General features: G+C 39.8%; 1 protein-coding gene across 2 annotated transcripts in view; it reads left to right on the top strand.

Annotated features, from left to right (window-relative positions):
• The window catches only part of ZNF462 (zinc finger protein 462), a 134,237-nt gene extending 113,690 nt beyond the window's left edge, over nucleotides 1-20,547 (top strand). For both annotated transcript variants that reach the window (XM_073542657.1, XM_073542658.1), the window contains 3 exons: nucleotides 9,610-9,724; nucleotides 13,165-13,276; nucleotides 17,582-20,547. In XM_073542657.1, coding sequence (XP_073398758.1) covers nucleotides 9,610-9,724; nucleotides 13,165-13,276; nucleotides 17,582-17,744 — 390 coding nt within the window. In that variant the 3' untranslated portion in view covers nucleotides 17,745-20,547. The remainder of the gene's footprint in view (nucleotides 1-9,609; nucleotides 9,725-13,164; nucleotides 13,277-17,581) is intronic.
• The last annotated feature ends 428 nt before the right edge of the window (nucleotides 20,548-20,975 follow it).

The raw sequence follows: 20,975 nt of genomic DNA, 5'->3' as shown, positions 1-20,975 counted from the left end.
GTTTTATCAGGTAATTAACAGTCTTGAAGGAGTTTCCAGAGGTGCTGAGCATTTACTGGCTTCACCCTTCTGTCCATTTTATTCAAAACCTTCACAAATGGGTTGAGTTTGAGTTATAGTGGAGGCCATGTTTTCTGACACAGCACTCAGTCTTTTTCTTAGTTACATAGCCCTTACATAGTGCTTAGTTACAGAGCCCTTACATACTGCGCAAGAACCAGTACTAGGCTCTCATGCAGGAGAACGATGAAGAAATACATCAAGATAAGACTTTGCCCACAAAGAACAACCTTGAACGCCCTCAGAGTCCTCCTGGATGGAGAAAGAAAAATGGTGTGAAGAAGAAACGGACAGTTGTGTTCATGGGGGATTGCCTGTGGAGAGGTACAGAGGCAGACCGGATATAACCTCAAGAAAAATGTGCTGTCTTCCAGGTGCAAAAATTAAAGATGTGTGTGACAGGATATCAGGACTCTTCAGACCAACAGACAACCACCCATTCCTGCTAATACATGTGGGGACAAATGACACAGCAAGAAACGACCTGGAAACCATCTGCAGTGACTTTGAAAACTTAGGTAAAAAAGTGAAAGAACGGGGAGCGCAGATGGTCTTCTCATCCATCCTCCAAGTGGATGGCCATGGAACAAGGAGGTGGAATAAGATTCTGCAGGTGAACAACTGGCTATGTCAATGGTGCCGTCAGCAAGGATTTGGATTTCCGGATCATGGAGTGAATTACCTATATGATGGACTACTTGCTAGAGATGGGGTACACATTACGAAGACTGGAAAACATATATGTGGAAGTCGCCTTGCTACACTCATCAGGAGAGCTTTAAACTAGAACAATGTGGGAAGGGAAGCAAAAGGCCAGAAAAGGCCATATAACCGACAAATACTATTGATGACTCTGCTATTTGAAGTAGAAAGGAAGACCAAAGACATAAAAAATCATAAAGAAATAAAAATATTGGAGAAAGAGAAACCAATCACAAACTAAAATGTTTCTATACAAATATGCAAAGCATGGGCAACAAACAAGGAGAATTGGAACTACTAACGCAGGAAAAAAAATATGATGTCATTGAAATCACTGAAACTAGGTGGGACGATACACATGATTGGTATACAAGGCTAGAATACAATTTATTTGCAAGAAACAGACTTGATAATGAGGAGGAGGTGTTGCATTGTATGTTAGAAAAGTGTATATCTGCACAGAGATTGAAGCTTCAGAGACTGGGAGATCTGTGGAAACTGTTTGGGTAAGACTACAAGGAGAGAACAACGGAAAGGACACCATTGTAGCATTTACTACAGGCCGCCTGTGCAAGCTGAAGATATGGATGAACTCTTTATGCATAAAATGGCCAAGTTCTCCAAAAAATATGACATAGTGGTCATGGAAGATTTCAACTATCCAGACATTTGTTGGGAATCTCTGTCAAGCAAAACTAACAGGTCAAGTAAATTCTTATCCTCTCTTGCTGACAACTTTATCTTCCAAAAGGTAGGAGCGAAAATGAGGGGATCTGCTACCTTGGATCTAATCCTTATAAACAGGGAGGAAATGGTTGAGGAGGTAAGAGTAGCTGGGACCCCAGAAGGTAGCGACCATTCTATTTTAAAAATTTTTATAGCTAGAAGAGGAAGACTTGTGAAGACTCAGACTTCAAGGTTAGATTTCAGAAAGGCAGATTTTACGGGACTTAGAAAGAGAATCTAATGGATATCCTTAAGGGCAAAAATGCCCAGGGAAGGATGGGAAATTTTAAAAAATGAGGTTCTCAAAGCACAATCATTAACAATTCCGAAAAGAGGGAAGATTATGAAGCATTTAAGGAAACCAGGATTGATGAACACAGAACTTAAACACATGCTAAAAAGGAAGAAAGAAATGTTTATCAAATGGAAAGAGGGAGGCACATCTAAAGAAGATTATAATGCTGTCTGCAGAACCTGCAGGGCACAAATCAGATTACTAAAGCTGACAATGAATTGAGGCTTGCAAGAGACGTCAAAAGCAATAAAAAAGAATTTTGGGGATATGTCAAAAGTAAAAGAAAAGTCAAAGATGCTATAGGATTTTTACAAGATGAAATGATAAGCAAGGATGTTGAGAAGGCCGAACTTTTAAATTCCTATTTTGCATCTGTTTTCTCTCAGAATGGAAATGTAACATCAGCTGAACTTCACTGTCCTATTAAAGGAATAGAAGAATCCAGGCTATCTATAAATAGAAAGATAGTGAGGGAATACTTAGCTAACATAAATGAATTCAAGTCTCCAGGTCCAGATGAATTACACCCCAGTCAGTGATTCAAACCCGTTTTAACTGCTTTGAACAGGCACTCACACCTGTTCAAAGCAGTTAAAACCGGTTTGAATCACTGACTGGTAACCAACTTACGATTTTACTTAAAAAAATGCTTTGTCCCAATTAATTTGCACAGCACTGTAACAGCTCTGTATGGTGGAACCCGGGTTGCTATTGGACTTTATTCTATTATTTTATTTAGTGCAATCAGCCAACCCTAACACATACAGTCTAGATCATGTGAAGTCATTATTGCCCTCTACTCCTCTTTGGTCAGACCACATCTGGAATACTGTGTCCAGTTTTGGGCACCGCATTTTAAAAAAGACATCAACAGACGAGCAAATTCAGAGAAGAGCGACTAGAATGGTGACCGGTCTACAAACCATGTCCTATGAGGAATGGTTACAGGATTTGGGAATGTTTAGCTTGCAAAAAAGAAAACTGAGATGAGACTTAATAGCTGTCTACAAATATCTCAAGGGCTGTCACATTGTAGAAGGATCATCTTTATTCTCAATTGCACAAGGAAAGACTAGAAGCAACGGGATGAAACTGAATGGGAGGAGACACAGATTATATGTTAGAAAAAACTTTTTGACACGGTGATCAATGAGTGGAACAGGCTGCCACGAGAGGTGGTGAGTTCTCCTTCCATTTAAGTTTTCAAACAGAGGCTGGATAGACATCTGTCTGGGATGATTTAGTGAATCCTGCTTTGAGCAGGGGGTTGGACCAAATGACCCAGAAGGTCCCTTACAACTCATTCTATGATTCTATGAGTATTTTATAGTGCAGAATTCTGTGGCATCTGTGCTGGGTAAATGTGTCTTGAATTTAAAATAAATCAACAGTTAAAAACACCCCCAAATCCAAAACCCTTATCTTCCACGTGTAGGAAACACACATGTGAAATAAAACATCCCCTTACCTTTTCAGCTCCTTACATATAACATGGCAGTTGGTCCCGAAAATCTCAAATTTTGACACGTCACACTGCACATTTCCACTGCTGTAATGTTCACTCCTTGTGTCACGTGGCCCAAACATGTCTGTTGTCCTTGTTTGCAGTCCTCAGTAGTGGCTTCATTAGCACAATTTGACCACAAAAGACTGCTTCTCACAGTCTCCTCTGGACAGTAGATGTTGAGAGATGTGCCTTCTACTTGATGTCTGTGTATCAATTACACTGGTCAACAGCATTTTTGGTGCCAAAGATATTTCATCGAATTTAGGGTATTTTTGGGGTGCTGATTCTGAATATGTCATCAGTTTTGCCAGATTGGCTCAAGTTTTTGAGATTTTTGGTATCTTATTTATAGCACTTGTTGGTAAATGCGACGCATCATCTCATTAATTTCTTTGGATTAGTACTTGAACTGAGCAGTTCTCAATATAGTTTTGTGTTAATTAGTGTTCTAAAAGTTTGTTCATAGCTTGATTTTTGCACTAACTTTATGTTGTTGTCTGTTTTCCAGTGAAAAGCATGAACTCATCAAGAAGAAGTTGTCTTAACGATCCAGACTCATTCTGTTACATTTGTGGTGAATACACACTGCCAAAACATAGAAGAAACATAACAGACTTCGTAAAAAAAGTGTATTTTGCCTATTTTGGGGTTATGCTTGGGGACCAAGACAAGTTTTGGGCACCACACATAGTGTGCAAAGCATGTATCGAATTATTACGAAAATGGAGCAAAGGACAAAGAAAAAGCTTCAAATTTGGTGTTCCAATGGTGTGGAGAGAGCCAAAAAATCATCATGATGACTGTTATTTATGGTAAACACAGGTACAGGCACATCTTCACAATGAGGGACAGGCCTTCTTGCAGATTCCATGTTACTCCCATTTTCGTTTCTTATGCTTATTGAATCCTTGCACTTGCACTGCACAGAAATAACAGTCATCATGATGATTTTTTGGCTCTCTCCACACCATTGGAACACCAAATTTGAAGCTTTTTCTTTGTCCTTTGCTCCATTTTCGTAATAATTCGATACATGCTTTGCACACTATGTGTGGTGCCCAAAACTTGTCTTGGTCCCCAAGCATAACCCCAAAATAGGCAAAATACACTTTTTTTACGAAGTCTGTTATGTTTCTTCTATGTTTTGGCAGTGTATATTCACCACAAATGTAACAGAATGAGTCTGGATCGTTAAGACAACTTCTTCATGATGAGTTCATGCTTTTCACTGGAAAACAGACAACAACATAAAGTTAGTGCAAAAATCAAGCTATGAACAAACTTTTAGAACACTAATTAACACAAAACTATATTGAGAACTGCTCAGTTCAAGTACTAATCCAAAGAAATTAATGAGATGATGCGTCGCATTTACCAACAAGTGCTATAAATAAGATACCAAAAATCTCAAAAACTTGAGCCAATCTGGCAAAACTGATGACATATTCAGAATCAGCACCCCAAAAATACCCCAAATTCATTAAAATATTTTGGACACCAGAAAAAAAAATTTTTTTCGTTGACCTGTGTTATGAGTGCTGTTGTCTGGGGTACTGATAAATTTTGGTTTCTGAGGCTGGTAACTCTGATGAACTTTTCCTTTGCAACAGATGTAATTGTTGTTCTTCCCTTCTTGTTGGCACAATGAGCCCACCAGAGTTAACATGCAAGGCCGGATTGTGATGAGCCAGCTTGGAGAATCAATACAGTACACGCACACACATAGTGTCCAGCAGAAGAGTCCACGCCTGGTAGAATGGTCTTTATGCTAACAAGCAAGAAACTGTTTTGTGAGATTCAGAAATAGTTGTGTCCAAGTGTCTGGTTCGATTCAGAATCTCAGAGACTTGGAATGTGTGGAAGAAATTTTTTTGTGTAAAAGTGCTTTGTGATAAATTTAGAGCATAAAATGGATCCTGATTTCCCACACAACAGTTGTTCTCATGAAATCTAGTTTTGGTTTAAAAATTGATAGTTTTCTTGACTCCACTTGAGGATACCTTCAAGTTTCTAGCAATTTTCCAGATTGACAGCTATTCGTAACTTAAAGTAATGATGGACTGTCATTTCTTGCTACTTTTAAGTGGTTCTTGCCATATTTTGGCTGAACACAGTTGGGAAATAGGGCTCAGCACTGTATGGACCTATTTACCAACACTTCCTCACTATTTCTGAACACAAGTAATTCCACAAATGAACTCTTAGCAAGGCATCCCAGTTCTTGGAAACTATTCTAGGTGACAACCTGATGAAGCTGCTTAGGAAAATGCCAAGGGGGTGTGAAGCTGTCGTCAGAGTGTTTCTTAACTCCTTGTTTTTATATGTGATTCTTTGTGGGTTTTTTTGCCTTTAGCCTAAATCTAAAATTGGTACTTTCCAATAAGAACAAGGAAAACCATTGTATAAACTTGTCCCAAGAAAATCCCATTTTCTAGGAAGATGTTATTTTTCTTAAGGTAATCTGTCACTCGGAAAATGGTGCTGTATCTGGGGTCACAATGTAATATATCTAGACTCACCAAGCACAGGCATATACTGTATTTGTGAGTGTTAAAGGGTTTTTCACCTTTGAGTGTTAATTTAAGGGATTGTCTCACCTACTTAAAGGGGATATCCAAGACTTTGAAAAAAACAAAAAATATCTCTAAGCACTAACATAGAGAAGTCCAAGTAAGACAGGCTATTGGAGCGCCAGGCTGGCAGGTCTGGTTAGAGTAAGTCCGATGCTGCTCCTGCCGGGTGCCTCAGAGGAGGATGAGAGCAATAGATGCAGGATAACCCAGTCACAAGGGAGCACAAAGGACAAGGAGGAGGAGAGTAGTTAAAAGATTTCTTTTATTAGATTCCATTTCAACGGATAACCTCCGTCTTCATCAGGTGGCATATAGAAATCTTTTATCTACTCTCCTCCTCCTTGTCCTTTGCGCTTCCTTGTGACCGGGTTATCCTGCATCTAAGCACTAACAGGCAGATAGTGTCATGGTCACGTGTGTCTGGACGCAGATGTTTCCGCAAGGCGAACCCATAACACACGTGACCCTGGAAACCCCGCCTCCAGTGGGGCGCATTTAAATAATAAAGGGGACCTGGGAAACATCAACAATGGTGGGCCCTGCAATAGGGAATGGGGGACGTGGAGACCTCCTAAGCTCCCCTGAGCAGGTGTCCCTGCACTCCTAACGCTCCCTATGCCGGTTTCGCACCGGGAGCCGCACGCGTACCTCAACGCCCTAGCTCGCCCTGAACCTAAACCCTCACTAGGGAATAGGTCGGTGCGGAAACTAATCCCACCACTGCACTAATAACACACATGAGGGAAAGAGACAATACAGGGGAAACACCACTTAGCTTTGCTCTGTTGCGTACGCTCCTAGCAACAGAGCCCACCACCTGCGTGCATCTTCTCCACCTGGATCCATCACCATAACAGGATCCTTCACCTTAGTGCAGCCTCGGAGCAGAGTCCACCACCAGTTGCAGCTGCTTAGTACCAGAGTCCCAAGGATGAGTTCAGCTTCTGACACGAAGTCAAGCATGCTTGAGTCCAGCTCAGCAGCCAAGTCCCACATGGTGAGTGCCACTCTCCATAGTCGCCACTCCACCAGTCCATGCAGACACTTCCCGCTGACACCATACTGCGACCCCACCACGCCATGCCAGCCCTTCATCCAGACACCATAGCTGAAACACGTCCCCCCTGGCTAAGCTGCGCAGGACTCCTCACCAGCTCCATCCTTCCTCCAGGCTCTCCCCCAGAGTGAAAACAATCTCACAATATCACAGGCAGTGATTGCACACCCCTAGCACACCTTTATAGGGTGTCACACCTGATACATAATTACGTGCACAAAAACCTAAAGTGCAATACCACTAACCACCACCGGGGACAGTCAAGACACCTTGGAACTTTCCAAAGTAAAAAAAGTTCACCCAGTGCAATTTAAAACTGTCAGATCACTTCAGATCATGACAGATAGTTTCTACTTACCTCCCTGTTGTGCCCGGCGTTATTCTTCGCCGGCACAGAGCAGTCGCTGACCACTCCTGCTAAAGACTCAGCTGCTTATGCTGACGTCACATTGACAGGCCGGCGGCTTCTTTTCCGTCCTGCTATGTCGATGCAGGACTTATGATGTAATTCTGATTGACAGCCTGCTTCCCCAGTTAGGCAGCGGGGATTCGGCTGTCAATCAGAATGATGTCGGCAGTCCTACCCTGTCAACAGAGTGAAGCGGAAAAGAAGCTGCCCCTCTGTCAAAGTGACATCAACAGAGGCAACTAAATCGCCGGCATGAATGTTCGGTCACCGCTCCGTGCCAGTGAAGAAACGCGCCGTGTACAACAGGCAGGTAGGTAGCAACTATCTGCCTGTTATTGCTTAAGCACACTGTTTTTTACAAAGTCCCAGAAATCACCCTTAAGAGGGAAAAATTTTAAAGTGCTTGTATAACCAAGCAGTTTTGCAATTTACCTCTTATTAACAATCCTCTCCATTCTCAGAGTTGTTTTAATTTTATAGTCTCCTGCTACTTGCCTAGGTTACAGACTACCTCTACAGTCTTGTAAGCAAAGAGTGCGGTGCGTGCAAGCTCTTTCCAGGAAAACTTGTAATCTTTACTCTGAAGCTAGCCAAATCATTGGATCCAACCTGCTTAAGTTACCCCTGCGATGTTGCAGAGGAAAAAATACCTTTGCTAGCAGCTTTGGATAGTGATTCGTTTGGCGCATCAGTGTTTTTATGATGGTAGTCCAAACTGTCAATTATTAGAATCAAGGTGCTATAAGTCAGCAGAGATGTGCGCTCCTGAAGACTGAAAGTGAGAAAATCACTTTAAATGCTAAATGATACATATAATTGTGCCATTTAAGGTGCCACATGTATTGTTCTTGTTTTAGTGTTTTTACTTGGCTCTTATTGCAAACTTACTTGCAATATTTTATTATTTTTACTTCTAAGCAAAATCACAATATTTCCTATGATACTAATTATCATTTTGTGGTCCATATAAGTTCTCCTATATCATTTTTCTAACAAGCTTCTCAGTAGCAAACTTTGGAGATGGTCTTTACATCCATTGCCAGCTTTACATAGGTAGACTTGTTAGACATGCTGCAGACTTGCAGGAAACGTGCCCAAGCCCCATCAAAAGGGCTTCTGATCGTCTCTCACAAGTCACATATTTATTTAGCTGTCGGTGAGCAGACTGCCCACGGTAGTAAAACCATGACATAACATGGTCTGTGAGACCGATTCCAATTTATAAAGATTGCCTTTGATAAGTGGCTCCAGTTAATGGTGCAGCACATCTTGGGGAGACTATCACCGTTCAGTAAATTCACATGATTAATAAAAGGATCATACTTTGTTCTCAGCATAGTTTACAGTTGATGTTAAGTCAATGTAAAGATGTTTATAACATGTGAAGAAAGAGAAAAACGCGGACGGCACCGCTGTTACCATATAACTTCTGGTGATGTGCGGTATCCGGAGCACTTAATGCTGGCAGCTTCGGGTGCTGGTCTGGAGATCCACAATGCTGAATATATCCAAAAGGAAAGAGAGACCGCACTCCATAAGCTGATGAAGATATCGCTTGATTTATTGGTACATGTCGGCCGGGGGAGTGATATCAGGAGAGGAAAAACAGCTGACAACGGCCGTTTCGCGCTATCAAAGCGCTTCCACGGGAGCCTATTGTCCAATGCTGATTTCCAAACTTCTCCCAGAAGTCTGTTTTAGTGTTTGCACTTCAGATGCTGAGCGAGAGAGTGAGAGGGATTCTGTGGGGGTAACTCTGATTTTTTTTGCAGCCCCCTAGCCCTTACTATTACTATTTTACAATAGAGCACCATTTTACAGTTCGGGTACAAGTTTGGGTAGGGTCCTAGTACCCGAATTTTGACTAAAGTTCAGTCAAACCTGATCATCCGCAGGTCCACTCATCCTGACAGTTTCCATAGAGGTTTACCAAAATGATAAAATCTCTTGAAAGAAGTTTTCTAATTTTTGGGTAAATAAAGTAAATCTGTTATATTAAAAGTATTAAAAACTTTCCAATCTTTCTACTTTGTGTCTCACAATTTTGAAGATTTCATTTTGCTTAAAGTGAATGGAAACATTGCTATATACATTCCAAGGCTAGAAACCTGTCCTGACTGCTTTCAGCTAAAATGTTTTTACTGATAGAAAGATGTTAAGAATTGCAAGAAGTTGAATCACCAAGTATGTTGGCAATCTACAAAACCTTTTATTGTACAATGACTGTCCTGATTGGGCGGCACATGATTTGATATTCTCATGTTGGTTGTTGTATTACAGGTGTGCCGTAACTTTGAGCTTGTTGGATTAGTAAATTTGGACCAACTGGAGCAGATGAAAGATAAAACTGAGACTTCAAGCAGTGATGAAGAAGAAAGCGCAAACAAGAACGGAGGTTGGTGGCTGTTTACTTACCTGCACACAGCAGTGTTAACTGTATTCTTAGGAAGCTTGCAGATCAAGTTAAATGGGTTGTCTCATCATGACAATTTCTGCTCATAAACCTACTGGGACCTCCCTTTAAGAGTCACAAATATAGGGGCTGCTCTATAGAAGGGGCTGCTGTATTGAAGAGGCTGCTTCTGAATTGAGCTGTTCTTGTATTGTAATGTTCTTCAACTAAATAGCCACAATGAAATGACTGCCTTGCTAGAGCTGTTTGTTTTGATGGAGTGCAGCCAGAAAAATCAGCTATGGAGACAACTCCTTTAACCTCCTAACAGCAATAAATGGACCACCAGAAGCACTACTTGCATTAAATATGGGGTTGGGGTTGATACATCTAAGTGCTTACACTGTAAAAGACCTTGAAATGTGCAAGATTTTTGCACATTACAAAGTTTTCATGTTTTGGGCGTTTTCATGCCAGTTCTGAAGGACGGGGGAGTTGTAATGCCCTACTCCCTAATCCATTATGAGAAGTGGTGTACATTACACCAGGAATCTTACTCCACCACTTAATGCCACTTAATGGATCAGTCTCCTCTTATTCTTCCATGTCCTTTCATTAAGACTGTCTTGTACAATGTCAGTCTTAATGAATCCAGTGCTTTACATTTTGTGCTCCTTGTAGTCTGTCCTGGTTGCTGTATGAGCTAAAAATGTGATTACTTGTCTTTTACTAGTTAATGAAATAATTTTGGCTACTGATGTTATTTAACCTCTTCCTGAAGTACATGGAGCTGGTGTATCGAATGCATCTCAGAGTCTGAGGCCACTCCATACAGGGCAGGTGTTGGCTGTATAATAACCTTCTTCTAACAGCAGCGATTGGAGCTAGCTCTGAACATTGGTATTTAATCAGTTCAATCTCTAACAACGGAATTCAAGTGGTTCTAACCAAACAATCATAGGGTGTGGATGGGTTACCATAGTAGTTGGGGGCCGACTGCAGGCACTTGTTGCTGGCGACTTAGTGTTCCTATTAAGCGCTGAGCTTCGTAGGAAAATAGTTTTGACATAGATAATGAAATGAAAAAGTATGACAGAATGTAGTACAAGCTATAGATGATCTCAAGTTCAAGTCCCGCAGGAGAGCTAAAGAAACATATAAAGAATAGTTAGAGAAATATATATTAATGAAATAAAAAAAACAAAAGATTAAATCACCCCTTTTAACAATTCAAACATAAATTAAAAAGCATATTTGGTATACCAGATATACTCGTATATGAGCCGAGTTTTCCAGCACATTTTTTTGTGCTGAAAACACCCCCCTCAGCTTATACACGAGTCAGTTGTCCCAGAGAGCCGGCGGGGGAGGCTGGGCGGCGGAGCAGAGGGTCACAGGAGCCAGCAACTGTAATTGTGCCTGCTGCTAAAGAGAAATGAATATTTCTCTTATAGCGCACACAGTGACACCCGCAGTCGCCGGCTTCCAGCACACATCCTACTTACGTTCTCTGCTCACCCTTGATGCATCTCGTTGGTTCCGGTGCCAGCAGCATTTCCGGCTGAGCGATCACATGGCCCCGCTCATTAAGGTAATAAATATACACGCCTCTCCACTCCCATAGGCGTGGAGTGAATATATATTACCTTAATGAGCGGGGCCACGTGATCGCTCAGCAGGAAGAGCTAAATGGCGCCGGAACAAGATGCATCAGGACGTGCAGGAAGGTGAGTAGGATGTTTGTTTGTTTTTTAATAGGAAACTTGCATAGAAGGATTGGGGAGCCACGCATACAGGGACAGGGGAGCCATGCATACAAGGATAGGGGATAAAGAGCCATGCATACAAGGATAGGGACGGGGGAGCCATGCATTCCAGGACAGCGATGGGGGAGCCATGCATACAAGGACAGGGGATAAGGAGCCATGCATACAAGGACAGAGACGGGGGAGCCATGCATACCTGGACAGCGATGGGGGATCCATGCATACAAGGACAGGGATGGGGGAGCCATGCATACCAGGACAGCGATGGGGGAGCCATGCATACAAGGACAGGGATGAGGGGTCAATGCATACCCGGCTTATACTCGTTAACTTACCCAGTTTTTTGTGGCAAAATTAGGTGCCTCGGCTTAAACTCAGGTCGGCTTATACTCGAGTATATACAGTAATCATGTCCATAAAGGCCAATCTATCAAAATACAAAGTTGTTCTACCTGTAATGTAAAGAGCGTAAATAAACACTAATTGCTGTTTGTTGGACTAAGCAACTTCCAAAAAATAGCAATAAAAAGCAATCAAAACATGTTTTCCCAAAAATAGTACTAATAAAAACGCTTGTCACACTAAAAACTAGTCCCCATACAACTTAATTGATGAAAATTAAAAAGGTATCTGTTTCAAGAAATGGCAAAAGGTGACACGAACCAAATTTTTTTAGGTAAAAGTGAAATATAAAAAAACTGCGTAGGTTTGGTGTTGTCCTAATTGTACTGACCTGCAGAATGTAAAAATGCTATAAGAATGAAACATAATAAATATTTTTTCGACGTTTCATCCCATGGATTTTTTTCCCATTTCCTTGTACGTTATATGGCACAGCGAATAGTGTAATTCCTAACTACAACGCGTCCCGTAAAAACAATAACGACGGAAAAATAATACAGTTATTTCCCTTTGAAGAAAGGGTGGAAAAAACAAACACACAAAAGCAAAAAATGGCATATACTGAAACGGGTTAAAGTAGATCTGTCAGGTCATCTCTACTGCTCCATCTGAGAACAGCATAAAATAAAGCCAGAGCCTAGTGATATACTGTATGTTTGCATTATTGGGTGCGGTATTTTGGAGTGTAAACCTTGCCAGAAGTCAGCCTGCAAGTTGTACTTCCCATAAGTACACGAGGTGCTTGACAGCTGTCCTTACGTATTTGTACAAGGGCATGATTTGGTTTTGAGCATTATAATAATAATCTTTGCTTAGGACTATTATTGTAGCTTAATAAAAGTAAGAAAACAAGTAAAATGAAATATATTCCAAACAAAGACAGATCCCTGCCTTTCAATGTACTATACTTAGGACCATAGAAGAAACGCAACAATCTGAAAACAGGTTCTATTAAAGTTTTATAGAATTATATATACGGTAATAAAATAGTACACATTAGCCATAGCTCACTATTTAGGCACAATTATCAAGCAAAACAGTATGAAGAATCAGAGGATCAGTAGGGCAACATAAAAGCTAAAGACTCCTCTTGACTATTACTATGAGTCCCATGTGACTGATCAATTATAATTATAGGCAGAAGAACCAGGTCGCAGCATCACATTTAGTTGTCATAAGAATATCAATAAATAGTAATATAATGCTTGAGGCTATAGCGCAAAAATTGCCAGCTAAACAATGTGATGAATGTTTTTTATTCTGTCACTCCTGCAGAATTGTCTGACATCGAGACTACTGTTCAGGAAAAACGCTTTCCATGTGAATTCTGTGGGAGGACATTTACGCTTAACACTGAATGGGAACGGCATGTTTTAAGACACGGCATGTAAGTCAGATATTAGGACTTGTCACACATCTACACAATAAACACTTACACATGATGGGCAATGAATTACTGCAGATCACATTTATGATGTGTTATAGCTTTAATTGTCTGATCACACCAGATTTTATTCATGCATGTCAACATAAATTTAGGCTTTTACGCAAGGTTTATTTATCATGCTTACTAAGTGTCGGACTGAGATACATAGGGCCTACCAGTGACAGTGATTCTCAGGGCCTACCTTCTATCTGTTCAATAATCAATGCCTGTTCAGATTTATCTTTGATTTATCATTGACTTACGTCAAGCAGCTCCCAATATCCTTAAACTAAGCTTGTTTTCTATGTTATGCAGATATTTAATAAATCCCTAAATCTCATGCTAAATGGGAGCAGAATGTGACTGGCTGAAAGAATGCTATGGTTATTACTTTTAGGTCCTTTTTAGACTGCATTGCGCCAGCTACATCTAAGGTTATGGAATTCAGCAAAAGGACATCGTCGGATGTGTCAGCGCTGTGATTTACTTTTCTTCTGTCACTATAGCAAGACAGAAAAATGGAAAATTATGATGTGAACCTAGACAATCAAAATAAACATAATAGATGATGACTGCGATGTTGCATCAGTAGCAATAAACCTGGCATTCAGGATAGTTTGAACGCATAACAGATTTATTTTTCAATCCATATATTGTGTTGGTCGGTTTCGACATTCATCAGAACTGATTGCCGCGTGGAAACTGTCAGAGAACAGTACACATGATTTTACATGGTGTATGGTGCCCAGGATAGCATTGAAACCCTAACATCCAGCTTCTTCTCTATGTTTCTATGCAGTCCATCCTCCCCTAAATACCTGGCCTGACTGCTAAACTTTTGTATGGAGTTTCAACAGCTTGGTAGCTCAGTTGTAATTGCAAACTAGGAGTGAAGGGGACTGCAGCAACTTAATAATGACAAAATCAGAAGAAGCTGAGACCTGTGAATGTTAAAAAGCTGCCACCCTGTTCTGCAAAAGATGGGAGCTGGAGGGTGGCACCACCTAACTTTCTATACAGCTGTTGACAGTCACAAAAGCCTATGAGCAACCTCATATATAGGGCAGCCATTACACTATGTCACGCGGAGGTGGAACCCTCTCCTGGTTCAAAGGACCACCGAAGAAACTGAGTCTGAACCTCTGCTTTCTTACAAAGCGCTTACATAGTGCTGTATAGACATTGTCATCACTGACCCCATTTTGACATATAGTCTAAATTCACTATCATTATGCCTTGGAGCAGATGGTGAATTATTTCTATTAACTAATGCAATAATTCAATTACAATAATATTGAATTTAAGAAAAAGATTATTGATAAGTTTATACAAATTGGCTACAGGGATCCAGCTTTGTAACTCACATTTAATTGAACTCTTCAAAAGTAAGCTTGTAATTACTCTATTGTCTAAATTTCTAAAATCTCCAAATATTCAATCAATAATTTGATCCATTTCCTTTATTTAAAAAAACTGAATAATGGAAAGTTTTACTTATTTGTAATATACTTTAAGGCTGATTCATTAAGACTGGAGTTGCGCACGCTATACTTAATGAAGGGGCTCGTATCTAATTCATTAAAAGGTGAATTCTGTTAATTGGTGTGCTCTGCCTCCAGAAATATTCACCAGTGAGGGACTGGAGGACATTTCTGGAGTAAGTTAAATGAGACAACTGGTGTAATGTTTCTTGACTTTGATGGGCAGGAGTAGTTATGCCCAATGCAACTCAAGCTACGTCCATATTGGCGAACCAGGTTGAGACTGGCGTGTAAACACCAATTGTCACAATTTTTTTGACCAACTTGAATGTTCCCAATATTTCAATTTGATAAGGTTTTTTTTTTCACCAGAATTCTTGCTTAAATACCTTAATGAATAAGCCACTTTGTGTTTCACCATTTGAAAGTTCTCTTTCTGCTTTTTGTAAATCCATTTATGCATTTACATTTTGTAGCTTAAAACTGATCTGACATAGTCACCATCTGACAAGGTTTATACTTTATCCGTTGACGCCCTGTTGACATCAGTTTTTTGTTTGGTTTAGCGCTTAAAGTACACTGGTCCAATTAAAGCCAAAGTATTCACATATACCGCATAGTAAACATTTTTTAACATGGAATTCTACTGGTAAAGGATGGATGTATATAGCTTCTGTTACAAGCGTGCATTCCATGTAGAAGTCATGAGACTTTTCAAAGGTTTTCATTACATGTCCGTCAAATACACTCACTGGCCACTTTATTAGGTACACCATGCTAGTAAGGGGTTGGACCCCCTTTTGCCTTCAGAACTGCCTCAATTCTTCGTGGCAGAGATTCAACAAGGTGCTGGAAGCATTCCTCAGAGATTTTGGACCATATTGACATGATGGCATCACACAGTTGGCGCAGATTTGTCGGCTGCACATCCCTGATGCGAATCTCCCGTTCCACCACATCCCAAAGATGCTCTATTGGATTGAGATCTGGTGACTGAGGAGGCCATTTGAGTACAGTAAACTCATTGTCATGTTCAAGAAACCAATCTGAGATGATTCGAGCTTTATGACATGGCGCATTATCCTGCTGAAAGTAGCCATCAGATGTTGGGTACATTGTGGTCATAAAGGGATGGACATGGTCAGCAACAATACTCAGGTAGGCTGTGGCGTTGCAACGATGCTCAATTGGTACCAAGGGGCCCAAAGAGTGCCCAGAAAAAATTCCCCACACCATGACACCACCACCACCAGCCTGAACCGTTGATACAAGGCAGGATGGATCCATGCTTTCATGTTGTTTACGCCAAATTCTGACCCTACCATCCGAATGTCGCAGCAGAAATCGAGACTCATCAGACCAGGCAATGTTTTTCCAATCTTCTACTGTCCAATTTCGATGAGCTTGTGCAAATTGTAGCCTCAGTTTCCTGTTCTTAGCTGAGAGGAGTGGTACCCAGTGTGGTCTTCTGCTGCTGTAGCCCATCTGCCTCAAAGTTCGACGCACTGTGCGTTCAGAGATGCTCTTCTGCCTACCTTGGTTGTAACGGGTGGCAATTTGAGTCACTGTTGCCTTTCTATCAGCTCGAACCAGTCTGCCCATTCTCCTCTGACCTCTGGCATCAACATGGCATTTCCGGCCACAGAACTGCCGCTCACTGGATTTTTTTTCTTTTTCGGACCATTCTCTGTAAACCCTAGAGATGGTTGTGCGTGAAAATCCCAGTAGATCAGCAGTTTCTGAAATTCTCAGACCAGCCCTTCTGGCACCAACAATCATGCCACGTTCAAAGGCACTCAAATCACCTTTCTTCCCCATACTGATGCTCGGTTTGAACTGCAGGAGATTGTCTTGACCATGTCTACATGCCTAAATGCACTGAGTTGCCGCCATGTGATTGGCTGATTAGAAATTAAGTCTTAACACACAGTTGGACAGGTGTACCTAATAAAGTGGCCAGTGAGTGTAGATGCCATCATAGCCTATGGTGATCAATGCCCCTAATTAGTTAGCCTAAACTCTGGCATCCATCACACATACACAATAATGTCATGGAAAGCTATTGAAACGTCATTACATGTCCAATAAATAGATGTCATTGTGGTTTATTGGTAGCATGCCATTCTCTGGCGTATATGTAAGACAGTTACAAAAAAACAAGATGTGAACAAAGCCTAAGAGTTATTAGTCAGACACTGAAGATTGCATAAAATATGTTCAAAATAAAACAGAATGTAAAGTGAACAAGCCTAACATTTCGTTAGAAATTTCCTGAAATCCACTAGTGTACCATGCACACATTCTCTGACATATCCATGTAGTTAGTAGTATATATTTATATACAACACTCTTGGTAGCTTGGTGCCAATTGGGTCCCAATCAGTAGAAATAAGTGGACTCTACACTACAGTTTTAGGAAAATAGTGATGTTTGTTAGTTTATTTATTCAAGCAATCCAAAGTGAAACAAGTAACGTTTCGAGCAGTAACTTCGGTCCTTCATCAGACACATGGATAGCTAACGACAGAATCAGAGCAATGAAAGTACCGTACCTGTGAGGGTGGAGCTTGTCAGTATCTGTAATCTAGCATAGGTTTCCAGGAATTGTTTTATTTCTAGACATTAGTTTTCTCACTCATTTACAAATAATTCACAGTAACATTATATTGTCTGGTAGCAAATGAAATCTGAATGTATAAGGCTCCATACCTTGCTTTATAACTTACAGTGAATATATTTTATCTGTTATTTTTGCGTTATTATGCCATTTTGATTTTATTTACAGGACTGCTGGTGGAATCCAGGAGAGCCTGGACATCAGCTCAACCCCCCAAACTATGGAGGACACCTACAGCAACATGAAACATGTGGATGAAAGAACGATAGATGCTTCCCAACAAACTAGAACCTCATGTTTTAAAAATTTTATGGTGACCAAAAAAGAATAATTACATCAGGAGATGTGACTAGGACTTGCTGAAACACTGAACAACTTGTTACCGTACCCAGAAAGCTGCTTTTAGGACTTGAAAAATCTGTTTTTTTTTGTTTGTTTTTTTTTGTTTTTTTGCCAAGCACTGGTACTATTGCAGGTGTATGTAAATAGTTAACATTCTTTTATTTAAAGAAGGAACCCAGTTCGGAGAAATCACTACGCATCTTGTTTGTTCATACTTTTTTTTTTTTGCGTTAGTAACGAAGGACTAAGTGATGTAAAGCTCTGGCACATGACTTTCTTGTAGGAATAATTAATATGAAATGACAAAGAAAACCTTACCGTTTCGGGACATCTTTTTAATACGAGTTTTCTATACTGTTGCAACAGTTCTAAAAGACAATGGGGTTACAGTTTTCCTAGTTTACTGCAGTAGTCACCAAAATTCCTAGTACCTCAAGAGACAAAAAAGTTTCAAGGGAATTCTCAGCATTTACCCAGGCTGCTTTTCCAGGGGGATGAATGTCCAGGAGGCTAATGGGAATGGAGAACAAAAATAACCGGATGCTTGCAAATAGTCAAGATGTCTTTCTTGATAATATTTTCACGAGCTTTGTCTTAAAATACTGTGACTTTTTTATATATATATATATATGTAAATTATAAAATGAAAAAAAAATAGCAAAAAAAAGTAAATGACTAGAAATTTGTTTGTCAATTCTCCTCTTTTGTAGGAAATGGTAGGTTATTCCACTGTTTTCATGCTAACTGTTTGGAAGACCTGCTGAACCATTTCCTTTTAGTACTTTAATAAACAAAAACAGCACAATTCTGAGATGACCAATGAAAATTTGTGCTGTAACAATGGCGTTTTTAGGAACTTTTAGCCACTTATACAAGCTTCCCTGATACTTGAGCTACTACACATTTCTTTCAAATGGTCTACTACATTTCAAGCCTTTGTTTTCAGGCCGTTAATGTTCTAGAGATTTCGCCAGAAATATTGAAGAATAAATGTTCTGTTCTTGCTGATAAGATACCAAAAAACAATTTGCTGCCACACAAGGCTTCTAAACCTAGATATATACAGCACATACATGTTAATTGAAATTTCTGAATTTACCCGACACAACCCATCAATGCATACAATTTCTTTATGATCTATTTTATGTAAACTGTAGATTTCTTTCCTTTGTAATATACGGTATGTTGCACTTTTTCTTAGAAATTTTTGTTTTATATATATATATATATATATATATATATATATATATATGTATTATTATTATTATTGTTATACTTCCAATTTAAGTAATGTTCATCCAACTGTTAGCATGGAACTCATTCTTGAGTTGCTGTAATATAATCCCCTACCTCATTCCTTTCTCTGTGAACGGTAAGCATTTCATGTTTACCCTGCTGGATCTTTGTAAAACAAATTTGGAAAGTTGGTGTAAAATCATTATATCTAGAATATATAATGGATCATTTTTGTCTAGCTTTCAAAATAAACAATTTATACTTGAGAACCACAACAACATTGTACTTAGTAGGAAAATTGAAAACATTGTAGATATGTCTGAAGACGGGAATGAAAAGTGGTGTTACTCACAGCAATCAATCCGATCCTACCATTTTTCTAGCACAGTTTTGAAAATCATCAATGACCACAAAGTTTTGTTTTGCACTTGCTTTCTAAACTATTAATTTAACTGTGGCTTAAAGGGGTTGTGCATGAAGTGAAAAAAATATATACTTCCTTAAACAGTTCCAAATTTGTTCATGGGTTACATCTGTTATTGCAGTTCTGCTTCTCTACAATGAGCTGGAATAACTGCACTGCCTAACATGACCTGTGAACAGATGCGTGCTGTGTTTGGAAGAAAACAGCCATGTTTTTAGAATGCATGACAACCTCATTAAAGAAGCATTCCCAAAAATGTTTTCATTAGGTAAACCTAAATTTATGTGTTGTGTAGTGCAAGTGCAAAAAAATTCTTGATGTCTTCCACAGCTTCCAGTGCCGCTCCGGTCCCCTTCTTACTCACTTGACTGAAATTCCATCTTTCCGAATCACCCTAAGGTTTATGTGTGAGCTAGACAACGCTTATACTCATTGTAACCCTCCATTGACTTACATTGTAAAAGCAACTTCCGGCTTACACATATACCCCAGTGTTATACGGCGAGTTGAAAATTGAGTCACAAGAGTGAGAAGAGGAACGGAGCAACGCTGGAAACTGGGAAAAACGGAGATCGACAAGTATTTTATTGCACTTACACTACACAATATATGAACTTAGACAGGTTTATCTAATAAAGAATATCTTGGAAGTGTTTTTTTAAGGGAGATCCTTGGCTGAATGACTTTATATTGAGGCAGCCATGGCCTTTTTCAAGCTGTTTGTATCTAACAAAGGTTATCTCGCAACTGGACATTTTGCAAAGTAACTTGAAGTTTCCTTAATTTCATGGGAAATCTGTTTCACCATTTATGTCCTCCTTCTCATCCAGTTCCCGGCTGCACTTTCAGAAATGTTACTGTGCCACAAGGAGTTTCTGATTTCAAACAGCAATTTCCAAACAACTTGTTATTGTATGAGAAATTTTCTTTCAACACTGAAACTTGCAAATGCTAATTCGCCTTTTTTCAAGCTCCTTGTACATGTTGTACAATGGAGTAGTTACCAAAAATGAGTTGTGATGTATGTTAATCACTACTTTATTTTTTAAGTAACCTGTAAATATTGTAATCCATTGCAGTTTGCTTTTAACCTCTTAATTAAACAATGGGACCATTATCCTTTTCAACAATTTGTCATTTTCTTTCTTGTCTTAGTTTTTTTAATGTTTATAGCATATACTTTGTACACACAGATCAGCCAGAACATGAAAACCACTTGCCTAATATTGAGTGCATCTTCTTTCTGCCACTAAAACAGCTATTTGCCATCCAAATGTGGACTCCACAAGACCCTTAAAAATTATATATTCTATCTGAAACCAAGACATTAGCAGCAGATTCTTTAAACTGGTTTTCCACATTCAGGAAAGTGGACCCCAAAGCTCTAAAATAGCAAACAATGCAATTACTTACCCACTAGTGATGAGCAAGTATACTCGTTACTCGAGATTTCCCGAGCATGCTTGAAGAAGATATGCTACGTATACCTCACACGGTTCCATGTTCATCTTCCTCTGTACAGAAGCCCCAGTAACCTCTTACTTGCGCCTTAAGCTTCAG

This window comes from Dendrobates tinctorius, unplaced genomic scaffold, assembly GCF_039654945.1.
Source record: "Dendrobates tinctorius isolate UK_male_01 unplaced genomic scaffold, ASM3965494v1 ptg000128l, whole genome shotgun sequence".
Lineage (NCBI taxonomy): Eukaryota > Metazoa > Chordata > Amphibia > Anura > Dendrobatidae > Dendrobates > Dendrobates tinctorius.
Note: the sequence above shows the minus strand (reverse complement) of the source record. Positions and strands in the feature narration are given on the sequence as shown.